We start from the raw sequence: 19,373 nt of genomic DNA, 5'->3' as shown, positions 1-19,373 counted from the left end.
GGTTGTTGTCGGTCAACTCATGAGGAACCCATTTTCCAAACTTTTGGACTTTGCCAAGTGCACGCAATTGATTGGAAATTGTTTTTTGTGAACAATTTAAAGTTGTCACAAGCTCTTGTTGGGTAATTTGAGGATTTTGCACCAAAAGAGCTTGAAGAGCATCTTGATCAAAATTGGACACATGGCCTTGACCACTCTTGTCATCTAACGAAAAATTTCCCTCACAAAATTTCTCAAACCAACGCTGGCATTTTCTGGCGCTAACTGCATCTTGACCAAGAGCACTACAGATGTTTTTTGCAGCCTCACTTGCTTTTCTTCCTAATTGGAACTCGTAAAGCATGCAGTGCTGAATATGCTCTTCATCCGCCATCTTCTTAGCCCTAGTTTTGCAACAAAAACCAAACCAAACACAAACTTTTTCAAGCAAAACTTGTTAATTGCACTTCATACGTTCTGTAGATACCACGTGTTTGAAGGTTATGTTAATACAAGTCAACGCCAAGCAAGATTTTAAACGAATGTTTAAAAACGACATTAATTATTACTATACCCGATATTTAGCAATTGTTTGAGAAACAACTCAGTAGAAGACTAAATGTGTACTGGGTGCACCTTTTGAAAGTGAAAATGAGTGTGGTTTTATGTAATCAAATTCTATCTGCCAACAAACTGTAATCTCTGGGGAATTAGAAACTGTATCTTTCTGGGTATTTTATTTCCAGCACTTAACTAATATGGAACACTTGTACTAAATAACTTATTGAAGGAATAAATAATTCTCAAGGGAAAAATGCATAACTTTAGAATAGAAATTCTTTATTTCAAAATTAAGTATTTAAAAATTTACATTTTTGGGGGGGACCACTAGAGTACTGAAATTTGCGAATAATTGAGAAATAGCAATAGAGCAATTAAAAAATTTTTCCCCCCAAATTACATCCTTGGATATATTCAACAAATTAGGTGCAGATTTCTCATCATTGACTGACTGCTGAAGTCACTTAATGCTCTATTATATTTCATGTGTTTCCTTGTGTATGAAACTCTTTTCCACAGACAACCCCAAAAACCATTCAAGATTCATTCCAGGTTCACCAGTTCTGTGGACGCTTTTCCTCTCAATTCTGAGAAGAACTGGTCTTATTACCATACCTTGTAAAGACTTCTACTAAAGCACAATTTTTCACTAGGTAGTTAAATAGATAAAATAGGTAGACAGGATGAAAAGGCATTATAGTTCTAAAAGTAAAGTACAATAGAGAAAATTTCTACTACCAAGAAGATAAAAACTTTTAGTGCTTTATTTAGTCCTAAATTATAGACATGCTGAAGTTTAAACTTTTACTTATAGACATATGAACCACATAGCGATCATATACTCTGAAAATCTTTGAAATACTTATGATTACTTACATAAACTTGAGCTCTGTATTTGACAAGGCAGTTGGCACCAGCTTCAGGATAAAATTTAATTTCAAAGTCATAACCTTTGGAATTCTCAGCACCCTTAGGGATAAGTTTTAATTTTCTAGCCAACTTGTGATACTCTGCTAATTGTGTTTCAATCTATAAGAAAAAAAAAGTAAATGTTAACCCTTTCCAAATGGTTTTCAACTGGCATTTCTGTAATTTTACACAAAATTATATTGTCTATTTTTTAGTATTTTAGTAATTTAGTATTTTTAGTTGTAAGAGTGGAAATTTTAAAATACAAAGAATAAAAAATTTTATTCACACTAAATTCGTAGGATAATTATAAGACTATAATTAGTAATGCTACTGCTCTTCCACTTATCTGACAAATAGTTTGAAATAGAGTCCATCCACATTGAGATTTTAATGAAAATTCACCTCCCTTCCCTTATAGAACCAATAAAAAGAGCAAACATAAAGAAAAAAAAAAAGAGCCGGGACCGGTTTGGCTCAATGGATAGAGCGTCGGCTTGGGGACTGAAGGGTCCAGGGTTCGATTCCGGTCAAGGGCATGTACTTTGTTGCGGGCATATCCCCAGTAGGGGGTGTGCAAGAGGCAGCTGATCGATGACTCTCTCTCATCGATGTTTCTAACTCTCTATCTCTCTCCCTTCCTCTCTGTATAAAATCAATAAAATATATTAAAACAAAACAAAACAAAACAAACAAAAAAAAAAGAAAAAAAAAAAAAAGAAGCAAACCAATATTAGATACATACATCATAGTCAACCTATTGAAAAGAAAAGATAATATCTTGCCAATATTTTGTTAAGGATTTTCATTCTATGACAAATATTTGTTTATCACCACAAACAAATATAAGCTCCATGAAAGCAGCTGAATCCCCAGAACCTAAAATACTACTTAGTAATATAATAAACATTTTTTTATTTGATTAAAGAAATGAATCTGTAGAGTTTAGGCAATTTATTTTCATACATTTCCCTCCATTTAGTACATATTTAATTTCTCATTGCTGTTACCCATCTATAAAAAAGAATGCAATGGCAAAAGCACTTACTGGAATTTGCTTCAATAATTTGCCATTTCCAAAAATTTATTAGCTGTTCTTATTTATTAAATTTAAGATTTCTTCTTTATGAAAGTAAATAATCTCAAGTACTACAATTTGTTATATAGTAGCTTTCTAGGAACCACTAAGATATGTATGTAGGTATATTTGTCCTCATACTAAATGGTACTAGGGGTAGTTTCTTTTGTTGTTTACTAGCATTTTATTTATCTAATGAAAACAGCTTTCACAAACTCATGTACTTTATCATGCCAAACTGCAGGGAGAGCAAATATGTTTACATGTGTCTCTACTTTCTCCTTCCCACAACCAATTCAGATAGTGAAACTGATCAACACTTTTCTGATTAATCTAAATGTACTCTCAATGTCTATCTCGACAAAGATTTCCAGAAGGCTACTCTCAGTCAGCAGTGCATGTAGAATAAAAATTACTCCAGAAAAAGAAGAAAGATGAACAAAATATTTACACTGAACTTTTACATTCTGCAACCATTCTTTACTCTCTCTTACCCAGTATCCAACTCAAGGGCTTTGTCTTTAGTGTCCATGGTCATACTCTGGCTTATTAGGGCATTATTTACCTATCCCAGATAATTTTCTTCTTTCAACCTAGTTCTCCAAATCAAAAGTAGCATTTCCTTTGGTACAGCTAGTTTTAGTTAGTTAAACTCAGAGTTTACTTAGTCCAGAGATTCCTAACTCACCCTTTTACATACAGAAATCAAGAGATAAAATATACTCATAAATAGTTGTTGAAGTTAATCATTTCAGATTCATCAAGCTAATTTAACCACACTTTATTTTATAAATAAGGAAATTAAAGCTATGATAGCTCAGATGACACATAGAAGTGACACAGGCTTGAGGTAGCAAATCCAGAGCTAAAACACAGATTTGCCAAATTCTAGGTTCAAAAACTTTAGGGATCACCACCACAAACTACTTCTTATAAATGCATATTTTTCTCCTTAATACATGAAGACAGGGATTACTTAGAGCAGTGGTCGACAAACTCATTAGTCAACAGAGCCAAATATCAATAGTACAATGATTGAAATTTCTTTTGAGAGCCAATTTTTAAAAACTTCTAACACCACTTCTTTGAAACAGACTCTCCCAGGCCGTGGTATTTTGTGCAAGAGCCATACTCAAGGGGCCAAAGAGCCTCACGTGGCTTGTGAACCACGGTTTGCGGACCACAGACCTAGAGGATTAGGAGGATGAAGAAGTACAGATGATTAAAGCAAAGTAAACAGGGCCAAAAATAAAAGGAGGTAATGCTTATTCCTCTTACTGAACTGTCTGATCCAGATTAACAATTACATATGTAGATGTTAAAATTCAGATTTTTAATAAGGTACATATTAATTTGCATTATACCTATAATGTACTTTATAATATGATCAGGATGAAAAGCAGTTTTGCCCCCATATGCAAATATGGCTGCATTTGAGCTCTTTTTTTCATTTTAACAATGGTGATAAATATATATAAGAAATATTGGCCGGGACCGGTTTGGCTCAGTGGATAGAGCGTCGGCCTGCGGACTGAAAGGTCCTGGGTTCGATTCCAGTTGAGGGCATGTACCTTGGTTGCGGGCACATCCCCAGTGGGGGGTGTGCAAGAGGCAGCTGATCGATGATTCTCTCTCATCGATGTTTCTAACTCTCTGTCCCTCTCTCTTCCTCTCTGTGAAAAATCAATAAAATATATTTAAAAAAAAAAGAAAAAGAAATATTGTACTAAGGAAAGTGCTGGAAGAGGATAAAACAATGTCATTTCTTTTGGACCAAAAGATAGAGACTAATTTTTTTCTTAGTGACTATTTAAATTTTAGAATTACAACTATCAATAAACAAACATTGTAACGAAAATATTAGTGTACACAAAAGTTTGAAACTCTCAAAAGAAGAGCTTATTTATAGACATACTTTCTTTTCCTTTCCTTAAAAAGAAGCTTTATATAAGTTTTCTTAGGAATGCAAATAGTGTATATAGCAAAAAAGATTGCTGTAGAACTGACAGGAAAAATGTCCCTAGACATTTTTAAGTCAACCTGTTAACTTATTATATTGTTTAAAAATACATTGGTATTATGTCCATAATGCTGAATCATTAAAAGTTCATATATACTGACAGCTACATGTAAAAAAGTAAATAGCATATAGCCATGTAAGACAGATGTATAGAATATTTATAAAAGATTGTCTAGAAATTTACATTGTCAGTAGGCCCACTCTCAACAATGTTGGCTAAAATGATAATGTACTACCTAAGCCTTTCTAAAAACCACCTTATCCATATAAAATTAAAATAAAGTCAAATAATTTGGTTTTGATAACGATCACTAGTAATCACTATTAGTGAAACTTTTGCATTGTCTTATTGCATCTGACAATGCTAAGTCCTTTCTGAATATTTCCTTTCTCAGCTTCTATTCTCTTGACCTCTCTGAATAGTCTTGTTTCCTTTTAGGCCTCTTAAAGAACCTTATCCACTCCAAGATCGTGTTCTCAGAGTTCTATCTTCCTATCACTCTTCTTTGGTTTCCATCACAACATTACTGTATACTGATTGTTACTGAATCTACATTGCAGAGCCAGATTGTCCAGATCCATATAGCAATAGCCTATCAGACACTTTCACCTGGATGCCCAATGAACACAACTGGCTCAGCAGACCACCCCCTTTCGTGACTGGTGACTTTCATTTCCAAGTGAGTAGTATCACTGCTTGTTCAACCATCCACGCCAGTCACCGACTATTCCCATTTCTTTCACCAGGTCTTTTTCACTCCACCTCCTCTCTAGTCAGAATCTACCCACTTCTTCGAATCTCCACGCATTATCCATATTCAGCTTATAATTCCTCACCACATTACTGCCTCAGATCCTTATCTGTTTTGTTACTTTCCAATCCATTTTTCACATTACCAAAACTGAGATTTTTCTGAATTGTGGCCATATCTGTTCAAAAATTTTAAAGGCTTCTTAGAGTTTTCAGGATAAAGTCCAAACAACTTCTAAACATAAGAATCTTTACTGTCTGGTCCATGCCTTATCTTTTGAGTGTCATCTATTGCTGTGCCCCTGTACCTTGCTATTAAGCACCAGCCACATGAAATGCTTAGGACATAGAGTCCATCATACTATACTCTGTGGTATTCTCATAAACTCCTTTGTTTGCTGACTCTGCCCTACCTTTGCCATGCTAACTGTTCCTTAAACTTTCCATTTCAGTTCAGGTGCTATCTTTTCAAGGAAGCCTTTCTAAAAACCACCTTATCCATCTCCCCACACTATACACACTAAATCTGGGTTAGGAATAATATATGCTTACTCAGTTACTTGTATAAATACCTATTAAAGGTCTGATCTTCTGGTAGAAAATATCAACCAGATTAGAAGTTTCTAGAGGGGAGAATACATGTCCTTTTATCTTTATTTCCTCTAGGTCCAGCCTGATAAAGTGGTACACAATAGATGTTAAATAAATATTTGAGTAGTGAATAGGTAATTAAGAGATGATTCTTATCCTCTTCTAGAATGAAAGGCAGGGGATTTAAGAAAATTACTTTCATGGCCTGAGAAACCTTTTTGCTTATTTTTTGATTCACTGTTTGACAATAAAGGCTACCTTAATTTGACAAAAATTGGCATGTTACTGAATTGACATAAAGGGATGAGTGTGTTTTAGTAAAATGTCAATGCTAACAAATTTTACCTCTTTTAGCCAACTTATTCTACACTAAAGGCCCAGTGCATGAATTCATGCACATTGAAAGGAAATTAATTAGAAGAAATATTTTAATATCGCTATTCACCCTTTCTCTATAATAGAAGGGTCAACCAAATTCATGATTGACAATGACAGATGGAAACACACACAATCGACAGGTGCCAGCAAGAGCTTTATATGTATAGATAAACTTGCTTAATTAGACCTACTTTATGATTTAGCTAAACTTTTTCCAGCCCAGTGAAGCACTCCAACTTCTCTTTCAGGTAATTGTCAGCAACACAGCAATAATATCAACATGAAGCAGATTATTAATGTAGATCACACAGGGATAACAAAGGGTAAAATATTTAACTACAACAGTGTTTGACTATATTCTGCACAGTGAGAAAACCTGAAGTCATTTACAAGGTCCACCATTTCTTATTTCTTTTCAGTCAGGTCAAGTTTCTAAGCTTTCTAAACCTCTGTTTTCTGGCTAATGAAAAGAAAATAAGATTCCACTGAGTCTCCGATATACTTACTCCAGGACTTCTGAGAGGATCAAATGAGATGAGGCATGGGAAAACACTTCACAGACATTTGGTTACCACGTAAAACGTTTCCACCTGGCTATAAAGCAAGTCGTGTTCCTGGGCTGAAGAAACTCAAAGGAGGCTAGGAGAGGAAGCTGGGCACTGCTATGTGATGTTATTATCTGGCACCTATAGCCACCATTTCTGGGCTGGGCTGAGCTGTGGGATGCATTTTGCACCATGGCATCCCAGCAGCATTGGCTGTGATTTGGTGGGTTGTTGCCCCGGAGTGGTGGCAGGCAGGGTCTGTGTCTCATTTGGAGGAAGCCGAGTGTTGCTTTGTGGGCGCCAGGTCCGCAGTGCCATTTCTACGTAAATGGCCAGTGTGTGTCACAGCAGCTCCTGTATTGAGTGTCTGACCCCTGGTGGTCAATGCACACCATAGCAACCGGTCAGACACTTAGCCTTTTATGTATATAGATATTTAGTTCTGAATTAGGATAGACCTTTACAAAGGCTTACTCTGCCGAGCTACCACTCTGGAAATACTATGACTTACCGCTTCTTTGCCTCTGGCATATTTTAACTCCTCATTCCACAACTGCTGCTGTTCATCCTCCAGGTCCTTGGTTAATTTATTAATTGTCTGCTGCAATTCATTTCTTTCATGATTTATTCTCTCAATGTCTGCTACTGAATACTTCTGGTTATCAACAATATTCTGTAGTCGAGTATTCTCCTGTTTCATTGTTTCACATTCTAGTTCTGCATAAAAAACACACAAATTTCTTAAATTCCTTCAATTTCTAGAAAGAAATTATGCCATTATTTAGTAGAGTTGATTAAGATGTTCACATTTTCAAATTATGTATATGTATAATTTTCTCTTTTGGATAATTCTATTTGATCCCACTTTAATAACATTCTTTTAAAAATATATTTTATGAGTTTTTTTACAGAGAATAAGGGAGAGAGACAGAGAGTTAGAAACATTGATCAGCTGCCTTCTGCACACCCCCTATGGGGATGTGCCCGCAACCCAGGTACATGCCCTTGACTGGAATCGAACCCGGAACCCTTGAGTCCGCAGGCCGACGCTCTATCCAATTGAGCCAAACTGGTTTCGGCTAATAACATTCTTAATAAACAAAGTTTTATGTGAACCTTATTTCCCTATGCCATGCCATGCTTTTCAGAAAGTGCTACATGAAAAATATTACCCCAAGTATAATGATCACAACTAAGAATTGTTACAGCTAAGAGACATAGTCTGTCAATGTTCAATTCAAATACTTTTAACATTCCTATGTGATTCTCTATAATAAGCTTGAAAATCCATAATTCTTCACAAAAATATTTTTATTAAAATAGATCAGTTTATTCTTATTCATTGATATTTCAATGATTTCATCAGATATTAAGTAACCATAGTGATTAGGCTCTTGCTTTGTCTATTTACCAAAATTTGTAATCCATAATGTCTATATTATACCAAGAGGATATGGGACATAGAAACAGCACATCGTTATACAAAAAGGAAGAGGAGCTATAAAATTTAAAATATTTGGGGGTTATATAGAATAGTGTTTTCTAACCTTCTGAGACTCAGCTTGCAAAGAATATGAAAACATTTTTAAGCAGACTGGGATAAATGGTTGAAGATGCTCATGACTAAAGGGGCCAAGAAAGACCATCCTGAGGGCTGAGAGAATCAAGATCATGGCTTGTTATAATCTAATTGTAGCACTGTTGCTGGAAAGCTCTGCACCTGAGCTCATAAAAAATTAATGGTTGGCTTAAGTAAAATTTTATACAGGAGTCTACACACAAAAATCTGTAACATACAGTATCTATAGAGTTTAAATATGTCTCACTCATTTTTGGCCATGAATGGCTTTAAATAATCAAGAAAATTAAAGTTTAAATAATCAAGAGTAAAATTATCTTAGGTTAATAGCTGTCATATTATTGTATCAAACTAAATCACTCTGGGAATTGCAAAAGATTGAGGTACTTCTCTCTCTTTGCAGTTATTGAGGGAAAAAAAATTTCCCATACCAAAAAAAGTAGGAAGTATCAAAATTCTCTTGATTAAAAACCAATAAAGAAGATAGAATATTAATATTATAAAGTATTGATTTCACTACATGACAAACATTACGATAATAAGAAATTAATGGGGTGATCCCATTAATTTGAGCTAAAAGGAAAATAAAAAAGAGAAAGAACTCATGGACATGGACAACAGTGTGGTGATTACAGGAGGGAGGAGGGTGGAAGAGGTATGGAGGGAGAAATGGCGAATAGGAGAAAAAAATTAGTTCATGGTTCCTTGTCGCTATAGAGAACAAACATAGAGATCAAATGTAAACTATTCAAAGAGTTGGTTTCGAGCAAATCTAATACACACAATCTGAGTCACTTAGCCAATCACTCTATTAATTATAATACTTTACAGATGATCAATATTTCATAGGGTAAGAGTTATATCAAATATCATAAGGATAATCTACATAACTCCTATATGAGGCAGATACTGCCTGTAAAATACAAAAAGAATAAATTGAAGCAGGCAAAGACCTGGGAAATAGTATAGTAGGTTCATATCTAGTAGTTTTTTATTTTATAACTGTTGTCCAATGGCCCTGCGATTTGTAGATAACTTCCTTTGCTTTCCTTCTGGCAATAGAGAAGTTTCGACAAATCATGTACTACTATAGTACAATAACATTTTCAGTATTTTATGATTAAGATCAATGTATTTATGAAAACAAAGTTAGGGGCACACAGGCTACAAGCTTTTTTTAATTTGGCTTCTGTTTCATAAGAATTATAGTACTTGCCTCTTTTTGGTGTGTTTTCAGTTAGCTTAAGCTGTTGAGTAGTTTAGGCGGTAATGATGGCGGATAACATAATCAGCACACTGAGGCTAGCTCTGATTTAAGAATCTGACTAATTGATTATAACGTGGAATACAATATAGTACAATACAGTAGTATATTTATATGCAGGCAGCATATGCTCTTAGGCTAGGTCCCTCCTGGCTTCAATATGAAAACATATTAGAAGGTATAGTAGGTTGAATAATGGCCACCCAAAGATATGAAGTCCTAATCCCTAGAGTTTGTAAACATTACCTTAATTTGGAAAAGGGGATTTTGCAGATGCAATTTAGTATTTTGAGAAGAGATTACCCTGGGTTTTCTAGGTGGGCCCTAAATGCTATAAAAAATGCCCTTAAGGCCCTAAATGGTTTGGCTCAGTGAACACACCATTGGCCTGAGGACTGAAGGGTCCTTGTGTTTGATTACCGTCAGGGGCACATGTCAGGGTTGTGGCTCAATACTCAGTGGGGGCGTGCAGAAGGCAGCCAATCAATGATGGTTCTATCTCTCCCTCTCCCTTCCTCTCTGAAATAAAAAAAAAACCCCAAAACAACTATATATATATATATATATATATATATATATATATATATATATATATATATGTATGTATTTAAAAAATGCCCTTAAGGATAGAGGCAAAGAGAAACTAACACAGACAAGAGGACATACAGAAAAGGTAATGTCAGAATGGGGGCAGAGACTGCAGTGACAGGGCCACAAGGACAGGAATGCTGGAAGTGGCAAAGAATGGATTCCGCTCCACCATCCTTGGAGCAAGCTGGTCCTGCCAGATTTCAAACTTCTAGCCTATAGAACTGTAAGTGAATAAATTTCTGTTGTTTCTAGCCACTGAGTTTGTGGTATTTGTTACAGCAATTGCAGAAAGCACTGGAAACTTGAAAGCCAGCCCTGGTAGACATGACTCAGTGGTTAGAGCATCAGCCCATTGCGGGTTTGATTCCTGATCGAGGGTGTACACCTGAGTTGCAGGTTTGATCCCCAGCCCCAACTGGAGATGTGTGGGAGGCAACGAACCAATGTTTCTCTCTTACATCGATGTTTCTCTTTCTTCCTCTCCCTCCCCTTCCATTCTCTCTAAAAAATCAATGGGAAAAATATCCTCAGGTAAGGATTAATTAATAAACAAAAAAAAAACCCAACACAAACCAAAAACAAACCAAAAACTTGGTAGCCTGCTTTAGCTATTTACCATTAAAGGAAAAAAGATATGATGACAAAGTTGTCTCTATATGATAAATCCCACGCAAGTCCCCATCCCAATATGAATATCTTTTAGTATGAGCTGTGCTTACCTATTCTCGAAATATCTTCATCAAGACCATTCAATTTCTGGTCAAGAATGGCTGAATGAGACTCCAAATTGCTCATGTATGCCTGATATTTTTGAACATCTGCTTGTAAAGAAGCTTTCAGTTTTCTCAATGTTTCTAAACGATTCTTTAAAAGAAAAGAACATAAAAGTAGTTATTCCCATCAATAATTCCATACTTTCTTTGAAAGCAAAGCAATATTTCTTAAATTCATCATAGAGAAGGGTAAATAGAATTTTTCTTTTATTTTTAGAGGGAGTCAAGGGACTTTACTGTTATTACATAATTAAGGTGTACTTTTCAAGAAGTCAGTTTGGGATAGAAAAAGTCAAGAGCCAGAATGAAAAAGGCAAACATTTAAAATCTGATATTTTACAGAATAGTCTAGCTCAGCGTTTTTCAACCGCTGTGCCGCGAGATGTTGCCTGGTGTGCCGTAGGTGCAGACAAGAATTTTATAATTTTTCACTATTTTGTTTACTTAATATTTCATAATAAAGTAATTATAAAATACTTTCTTTGTGTTTATTTGATTCCTATTCAAGAGAATTACTTTATATATAGTCAATATAGGCACAGAGTTAAATTTTTTAACATTTTCTAATGGTGGTGTGCCTCGTGATTTTTTTCATGAAACAAGTGTGCCTTTGCCCAAAAAAGGTTGAAAAACACTGGTCTAGCTGCTTCAATAATATAATAGACAAAATAAAATTAGGAATCTAAGTAGTGTCATTTAGCTTTTAGAAAGTCCTTAAAATACATTATATTATATAAACTCTTTTATTACCATTTCCTTTCCATTAACTAAAAAAAATAAAATACAATAAAAAAATTAGGGCTCTTGTACAATGCTTCCTAGAGGTGCATAACATGGGGACCTGGTTCAAAATATTTTTTGGTCTTATGTAAATAGGCAAGACTCTTTCATCATTTTCTGAACATCATTAGTCCAATACTGATAGATCCCAAGGGAAAACAAAGCTCCAGAGATACAAAATGTGTTTTCATTGGGAGTTATGTCCTATTTAAAAAAAAAAAAAAAAATTAGCTTTTAAAGAAGCTTATTTTGTTAATTCATTAAAATTTTTTGATAAATAGCTGGTATTCAATAAAGAGACTCAAGAGTCTAAAAGAGCAAAGTATATAAGTTTATTGAAGATAAGCATGTTTACTAACCGGTTCTTTTTCTCTTTCTTGTTCCAATCTTGCAATTTGTTCATTCAGTGCTTTGTTTTTTGCTGCTAATGATTCCAGTTTGAAAGCATCTACATTAAATAAATCCTCTGGAGACAAAAAATGAACAACTTCATAAAATCTCAAATCTTCCTGGGACATTGTCTCTCAGGTTTTCACCAATGTTTTCACAAAACACTTTCAGTGAAGACACCCACTCTGTCAGATAGCAAACTGTTCTCCTTCCTCCACTACTCTCTCAATCTCCTTATCCTGCTTTATTTTTCTGTGTAGCACTTAGCACCACTGACTTATATTGTAGTTGTTCATTTGATTACTGTCTCGGTCTAAAAGAAGATAAGCTCATTAGGTAGGGTAGGACTTTTATCACTTGTTCATTACTGTATCCTTAGTGCCTAAATGGTTGATGGCACACAGTAAGTACAGTATAACTATTGTTTAAATAAATGAATAAAATTTATGATTAACTAATTATACACAGAAATATCCAAGAACAAAACAGATGCTTTCTCTATTAGCTCACTATGAATTTTCCTCTTTTAAAATATTATTTTCCTTGCTCCCTTCCTCATATGGAGAAGCTGAAATTATCCTGCTATTCTTCAGGAATATGAGAACATAGAGAATTTCTTTCACCTTCCATGGCAATAGTGGCAAGAAAATATTCTCCTATTTTGATTGATTTTATTGTCTTTGGAGGAATAGCTTTTTACAAATTTATCTATTTTACATACTACAGTAGCATTTTATATACAAGGGTATTTCAATAAAAGGAACAAAAATGTAAAATAATACCGTTTCCCCAAAAATAAGACAGTGTCTTATATTAATTTTTTCTCCCAAAGTTGTGCTAGGTCTTATTTTCAGGGGATGTCTCATCTTTCCATGTGCTAGGTCTTATTTTCGAAGAATGTCTTATTTTCGGGGAAACACGGTACCTTTGGAACATTTTAGAGTTAGCTAGTAAATACTGAATGTCACTAGGTTATAGCTGAGTGGAAAAATTTTCTTTGGAAATATAATTGACCACTAACTCTGTCACAAACACTGAAAGCAACCTTAGGTCTTTTGATTAATTGATGCTTTAATTTCTCACATAATCAAGCAAAGATATCATAGAAATATTATCCTTCAAGGGGAATAACACGTGCTGAGCTCCTGGTAGTATGTTTGATACTTATTCACACGGCCATCTAATCTTGAAAAACTTTAACAAGTAGTGTGTTAAGTTCACATAGCCAGTGAGGAGCAGTATTCTTTTTGCTCAACTACTTCTTTTCACCAAGGAGACAATGAAGATAAAAATCAGTAGGCATCCAAATGAATTTAATGTGAGTGCTTATACAAACATTGGGTATGGTAAGCTAACTATAAATGATTAAAAGCAAGCATGCTAGGAATGTGAACACTTACTCAGCTTTGACTGCAACTCTGCATTCATCTCCTCAAAGCTGTCGGCACCAGTCATGAAGCTCTCATAGCATTTTACAGTGTAGTCCAAAAACAACTGATTGGGTTAAGCAGAAAATAAAACCATGATTCTCTATTTACTTTGTTTTACTATTTTTTAAAAAAATATATTTTATTGATTTTTTTTACAGAGAGAAAGAGAGAGAGAGAGAGCTAGAAATGTCGATGACAGAGAAACATCGACCAGCTGCCTCCTGCACCCCCACCACTGGGGATGTGCCCGCAACCAAGGTACATGCCCCTGACCGGAATCGAACCTGGGACCTTTCAGTCCCCAGACCGACGCTCTACCACTGAGCCAAACTGGTTTCGGCTGTTTTACTATTTTTAAGTGGAAGTTTAAATTTGAGTAAAAAAAAAGTCAAGAATACTAATAACTACATGAACTCCTAGAAATGAAACACAACCCTAGGTTATATCATTAATAATGCTGCACAGACTTGGTCTGCTATGTATTTCTAATACAGGGAATGAAAAATACACTTAAATTTGGATAAAAGTGATAGTAAACAGTAAAAAAAAAAAAACCCCATACCTTCAGAATTTGAGGTCAAACAAGGAAGCTTGTTAATAAATACAATTCAACATAAAATGCACAAACTTATTTACTAGGGATAAACTACTTTATAAAAATTTTAATGAATCATTAATCATGTAAGTCCAATTAAGCTGACAAGATCTAGTTGTGAAAACCAGAACTTAATAAAGATTATAATTTCATTGTAACTTCAGGCTTAAAAACGGCACGATTAGTAGAGATCTAAATAATATTATACTATCATTCTTAATATTTATCCAGGAGAAAGTAACACTATATTTTGCAGTTATGAGTTGTTTTGGTCACGGAGGATGCATACTTTGTTAGGAGGTAAGAATGACTGATCAGAATTTTCCATAGCCTAGATGACGTAAATATCCCTCAAGACAAACCAATTCCCTTTGCACTGATTCTTTGCTTACAAGCAACCTGTTCATTACTTGGCTGGTATGCTGAATAGGCAGTATGAGTATTCCTATAACAGGAAAGGTGTATCACTTATGGTAAATTAATACATTTTCAGTTTACTTTAGATAAGTCTCTTGTGAATTCAATAAGGATGAATTAGTTTCCTTTAAGCTTGGTCAATTTTGGTTTTTCAGATTAAAAAATACAAAACACATTTCTGAATCCACAGAGCTGAGGCTCAGAATCTGGTGAAGTTGAACAGTTGATAATTCTCTAATTAAAAATTGCACTTTATAGTTACAAGAGTGCTTTTCTATATATTGTCATCTGAAATAATAGTTAAAAAAAGCAAGAGTAACTTGTACTGATTTAACCTTTAAAATAAATGTAAAAAATTAATATTTAATAAGTGTTGAACTTATAATTGGGTGAAATAAATCTAGTCCAGTACACATATGCAACTTGAGAGGAGAATTTTCTTTCTAGCTGCTTCTCCATAACTGATGTAGTACAGAGGCATAATTCTTCTTCTTCTTTTTTTTTTTTAAAGGCAATGTCATGTCAATTAGTTGTTTCATACGTAGTAATGAAAGATGGATCTGAGGTTATTTCCACTGTCTGTTTTTGAAAAACGCTCCAAAAAATGAAGATAAGAATTAGAGCAGATTATACACACACACACACACACACACACACACACACACACACACGTATATATAGGACCTGTATGGTGATAGGTGTTTTACATATGGCAAGGGACATTAATGTTTAATGTCAACATTATAAATTTATTCCTTACAGTTGTTTGCTCATTAGGACATATGAACTCGTTTGTTTTAGGAAAAAGGGAGGGGCTACCGTATTTATTCTGGGCTCCAATAGAGTGTGGTTTGAGAACCAATTTAGACTGTTTACTTTTGGAAGTGGTAAATCTGATCTAAGTGGCAATATGCCTAACTGAAAAGTCAAACACAAAAGAAACAAACAAAAACCCCACGTGCAATATTTGAATACTCAATCTATTATGCTTTGTATTGACAAATAATTATTTTAAAATAATGCTGCCTTATTGAATGCCTTTTCCTCTCCTATCTCTTGGTTCTATGAGATAGGAGAGGAAAAGAAATGTTACTATGTATACATTAACAATAACATGTCATGCTTTAATTCCAATTGCCTGTATTTTTTATTTACTTAGTTATCATTTTCAAATTTTTCGCCTAGTAAATTTCAGGAAGTTACAATATAACTCCAAGAGTAAATCCATTTAATAATATTTAAAAAAAATCAATTTTATAAGTTTTTCAGGAAGTAAAAAGACAAGCTATACAAAAGAACATATTAATTTCAAGGTACATATTACTATTAATATTTATAGTAATCAGAGGTACCTTATTATACATGATTCCATCTTCAGTTTCTTCTCCCCAAGGCTGGCCATCATCAAATAAAGGTGAGCTTTCTTTCATGGCAGTATGTAACTAATCAGTACACAAGCAATATATTAAGTTTATGAGAAAAACACACAGCTCTCATGTTGTATTAATTGTTTTTAGTGTCATTTTTTGATGCATTTACATTGCTCATGCTTGAAAGTCTCTTCAGAGATTATTTTATTGAGCCTCAAATTATAATATATATATATATATATATATATATATATATATATAAATAAAAACAAGCTACTTTTCACCTTCTTAATGGGTATGGTATGGGAAAATTGGTATGTTCATACATTGTTGAGCTTTTAACTTGTGCAAGTTTTCTGAAGGCAAATTTGTCAATATGCATAAAAAGTTTAAAAACTATACATAATTTTCATGGCAAAAATGTAACTTTAAAACTGTATCGCAAGGAAATATTTTAAATTGTCTTTGAGTTGTGGGTATATCACTTTCTGTGTATGTTTTTTGTATTTTTTCCAAACTTTTGCAATAAATATGGATTTTAATTTAAAAAGAGAAATAAATAAATAAACGCTATGGGGGAAATAATTTCCTACTGACTCACTTTTTTTGAGCTGTAAAAGCTCATGCAAACAAAGACTCTCCTTGCAAAAATGGTACTTCCTATTTCTCACTTCTGGAATAGTTTAAAGAATTTAAAATCAAGCATTTGAAAACTGCAAACTGATGCAGACTTTAAGATAACTCACAAAAGCAAGATTAGCAGAGAAAAAGTAATACCTTGAGGAAAAAAAATTTTCTATGTATACATTTTATAATGAGAAATCAAATACCTTAATGCAGTCGATTAGCCAAACCAGGGCTGCCACAATGTGTGGCCATGTGTGAGGGGCCCCTACTGTATACATGGAGCTTTTGGATAATGCAAAAGGATACCTATGAAAAATTGGAAAAAATAAACTAATTTAATAAGTTAATTTTATAAAAATGTCTAAATTAACCAAGAAATTATATTTAAAGACTTCCACATATACACCAACAGTCTTGAATTATTTAGAAGTAAGATCATTGTTGAGATTCTGTCCTTAAGTCATCTTACTCTCAGATGATTTTGTATATTTTTTGGTTTATTTTCTGCAGATTACTGTGCATATGTATATATATTCTAAGCTACAGAATGCAATTTACAACCAATATGAATTTGTCTCCTAAAAGATCATCTATCCCCTCAGACTAAATGTACTTCAAATAAACCACACATATGCAACTTCTCATCTTCAAATCCATTCTTCCTCATGTTTACTCTATACAGCTTTTTAACTTCATCTCACCCCCTTTAAACCAGGTCTTCAATCCTTTTTTGCTTCTATAAACTCTGTGGTATCCATCCCATCCTATCTATTCCTTGTCACTTCAGTAGCTGAGGGCCTTATGATCTATCATCTGTATTTAGGTAATAACCTTCAAGTAGTTTTGCAAATTATGTTACATATGTTGCCCATGGGGACCATCTTAAAATATATTATTACTCTTAACTCAAAATATTTATAAATTTATTGAGTTGGATTCTTATCTGTGTTCTATCATCCTGTTTAGGCTAATAAGAAATATAACATACAAACCCAAGCCCTTTAAAGATTCTTGGAACCTCTTCTTCAAACTTTGTGTCAGGCAATTCATATGAAGGGCACAAGAAGCCATAAAGAAAAGTGAAGATCTTTAGGAAGTCTTTAACAGAAGGAGCTTGTAGAGATTTCATGGATACATTATATGCATAACCATTTTCTGTAAGAAACTACAAAAATTTTTGTGAAACGTCAAACATTTATAATAGAAAAATTATTGGAAATGTTCACAATTTAGGCTATTTAAAATTATAAAATACCTCACAGAGTAGTCGAATACACTGCTGAATGAATGCTTTGTCATTAAGTGGTCTTGGGTCCTTGATTTTTTCAGAACAGGAAAATATACCAAATTGACTACTCCGGGATCCAGTTCCACTAGTTCTGGAAACATTAAGGAGAAAAAAAAAAGTCAAAACTATTGACTTCTGCGGTCAAATATAAATTATTTCAAGGTGATTTTAAATTTTAACATAAGCATCAAACATTAAAGTTCAACAGTTCTTCAATTTTTATTTAACTAAACAGAATTCTCTTCAATGTAGGGAAAAAAAGCAAGTAATGAAGAATAAATATAAAAAGAATACACTTCTGGTGCTTTGCAATAGATTCATCTTCTAAGAACGTGCATTTTGAGTCCACTAAATCTTCTGCACCAACTGTTCCCTAAATCTATTCAATAATTTAAGTCCTTTTGCCATCCCATTTCCCCCTTCATGATTGCTTCTTCATTCCCAACCTCTTTATTTGCCATTATCTCTTATGGGAAAACTGTCTTTAAATGGTAGATACATTGTGCATGCTTTTACTCATGAACATTCTTATCATGCAATATTATGTGTCTGTTAATTTATCATAAATATACTGTGTATGTTGCTATGTTTTAGTCATCAATGGCTGTAGTATATATGCTCCATTCCAAGCTCCTTTCCCAAAACAAAACCTCATTTAGTTAAATCTTTATAATGGTTCCTTTTTCCTACCTATATGGCCCAATGTAGCTCACCATTGTAGTTTTATTAAATATCTTTGAAACAATTATTTTCTTTATTGGACAGATGCCACAAGACTGAATTACAGACAGCCTCCATATTGTGGGTTCCACATCAATGATTCAACCAACCATGGCCATAATATATTAACAACAAAAATTATGTTGTTGATGACATGTACTATGTAGTTAGACCTATGAGGGTTGTGTCTGCATTGAACATGTAGAGACCTTTTTCTCATCATTGTTCCCTAAATACAGTATAACAATTATTTGTACAGCATTTATATTGTATTAGGTATTATAAGTTATCTAGAGATTACCAAAGTACATGAGAGAATGTGCTTGGTTTATGCAAAAACTAGTTCATTTTATATAAGGGACAGGTCCTGGAACTAATTTCCAGAGGATGTCTGTACAATGAACTTTGCTGTAATATCTGAACTCTGTTCATCAAACTTTCTTCCTGCAAACTTGCTTGCTGCTTTTAAGTTCTTTCTTGTCCAGGCTCTAAAATTCTTTGGCTTGGGCCCTTCTCATTCCACTGCGCTGATTAATTAGTTAAGTTTTTCCTTTAGGATTTGCTAATTTAAGAACTACTTCTCTTTATAATACTGGTGCTTAACCTTTAAAATATATATATTTTAAAAGGAATATATGTATAATCTCAGCTCTTATCCTACAAAAAATTACACACTAAGATCTTTTTGAACCACAAGAGAACTTCCCAACCAATCTAAATACTGTATCATTCAACTT

General features: G+C 33.8%; 1 protein-coding gene across 1 annotated transcript in view; it reads right to left on the bottom strand.

Annotated features, from left to right (window-relative positions):
* NDC80 (NDC80 kinetochore complex component) overlaps positions 1-19,373 on the bottom strand; it is a 35,912-nt gene that overhangs the window by 12,099 nt on the left and 4,440 nt on the right. The window contains exons 4-12 of the mRNA XM_084888115.1: positions 17,884-18,007; positions 17,621-17,793; positions 16,832-16,934; positions 15,984-16,073; positions 13,590-13,683; positions 12,159-12,265; positions 10,966-11,110; positions 7,324-7,529; positions 1,417-1,569 (exon numbers count right to left, since the gene is read on the bottom strand). Coding sequence (XP_084744241.1) covers positions 1,417-1,569; positions 7,324-7,529; positions 10,966-11,110; positions 12,159-12,265; positions 13,590-13,683; positions 15,984-16,073; positions 16,832-16,934; positions 17,621-17,793; positions 17,884-18,007 — 1,195 coding nt within the window. The remainder of the gene's footprint in view (positions 1-1,416; positions 1,570-7,323; positions 7,530-10,965; positions 11,111-12,158; positions 12,266-13,589; positions 13,684-15,983; positions 16,074-16,831; positions 16,935-17,620; positions 17,794-17,883; positions 18,008-19,373) is intronic.

Source organism: Pipistrellus hanaki (genome assembly GCF_964339955.1).
Source record: "Pipistrellus hanaki genome assembly, chromosome: 6".
NCBI lineage: Eukaryota > Metazoa > Chordata > Mammalia > Chiroptera > Vespertilionidae > Pipistrellus > Pipistrellus hanaki.
The sequence above is the reverse complement of the archived record's forward strand: the minus strand, read 5'-3'. Positions and strand labels throughout refer to the sequence as shown.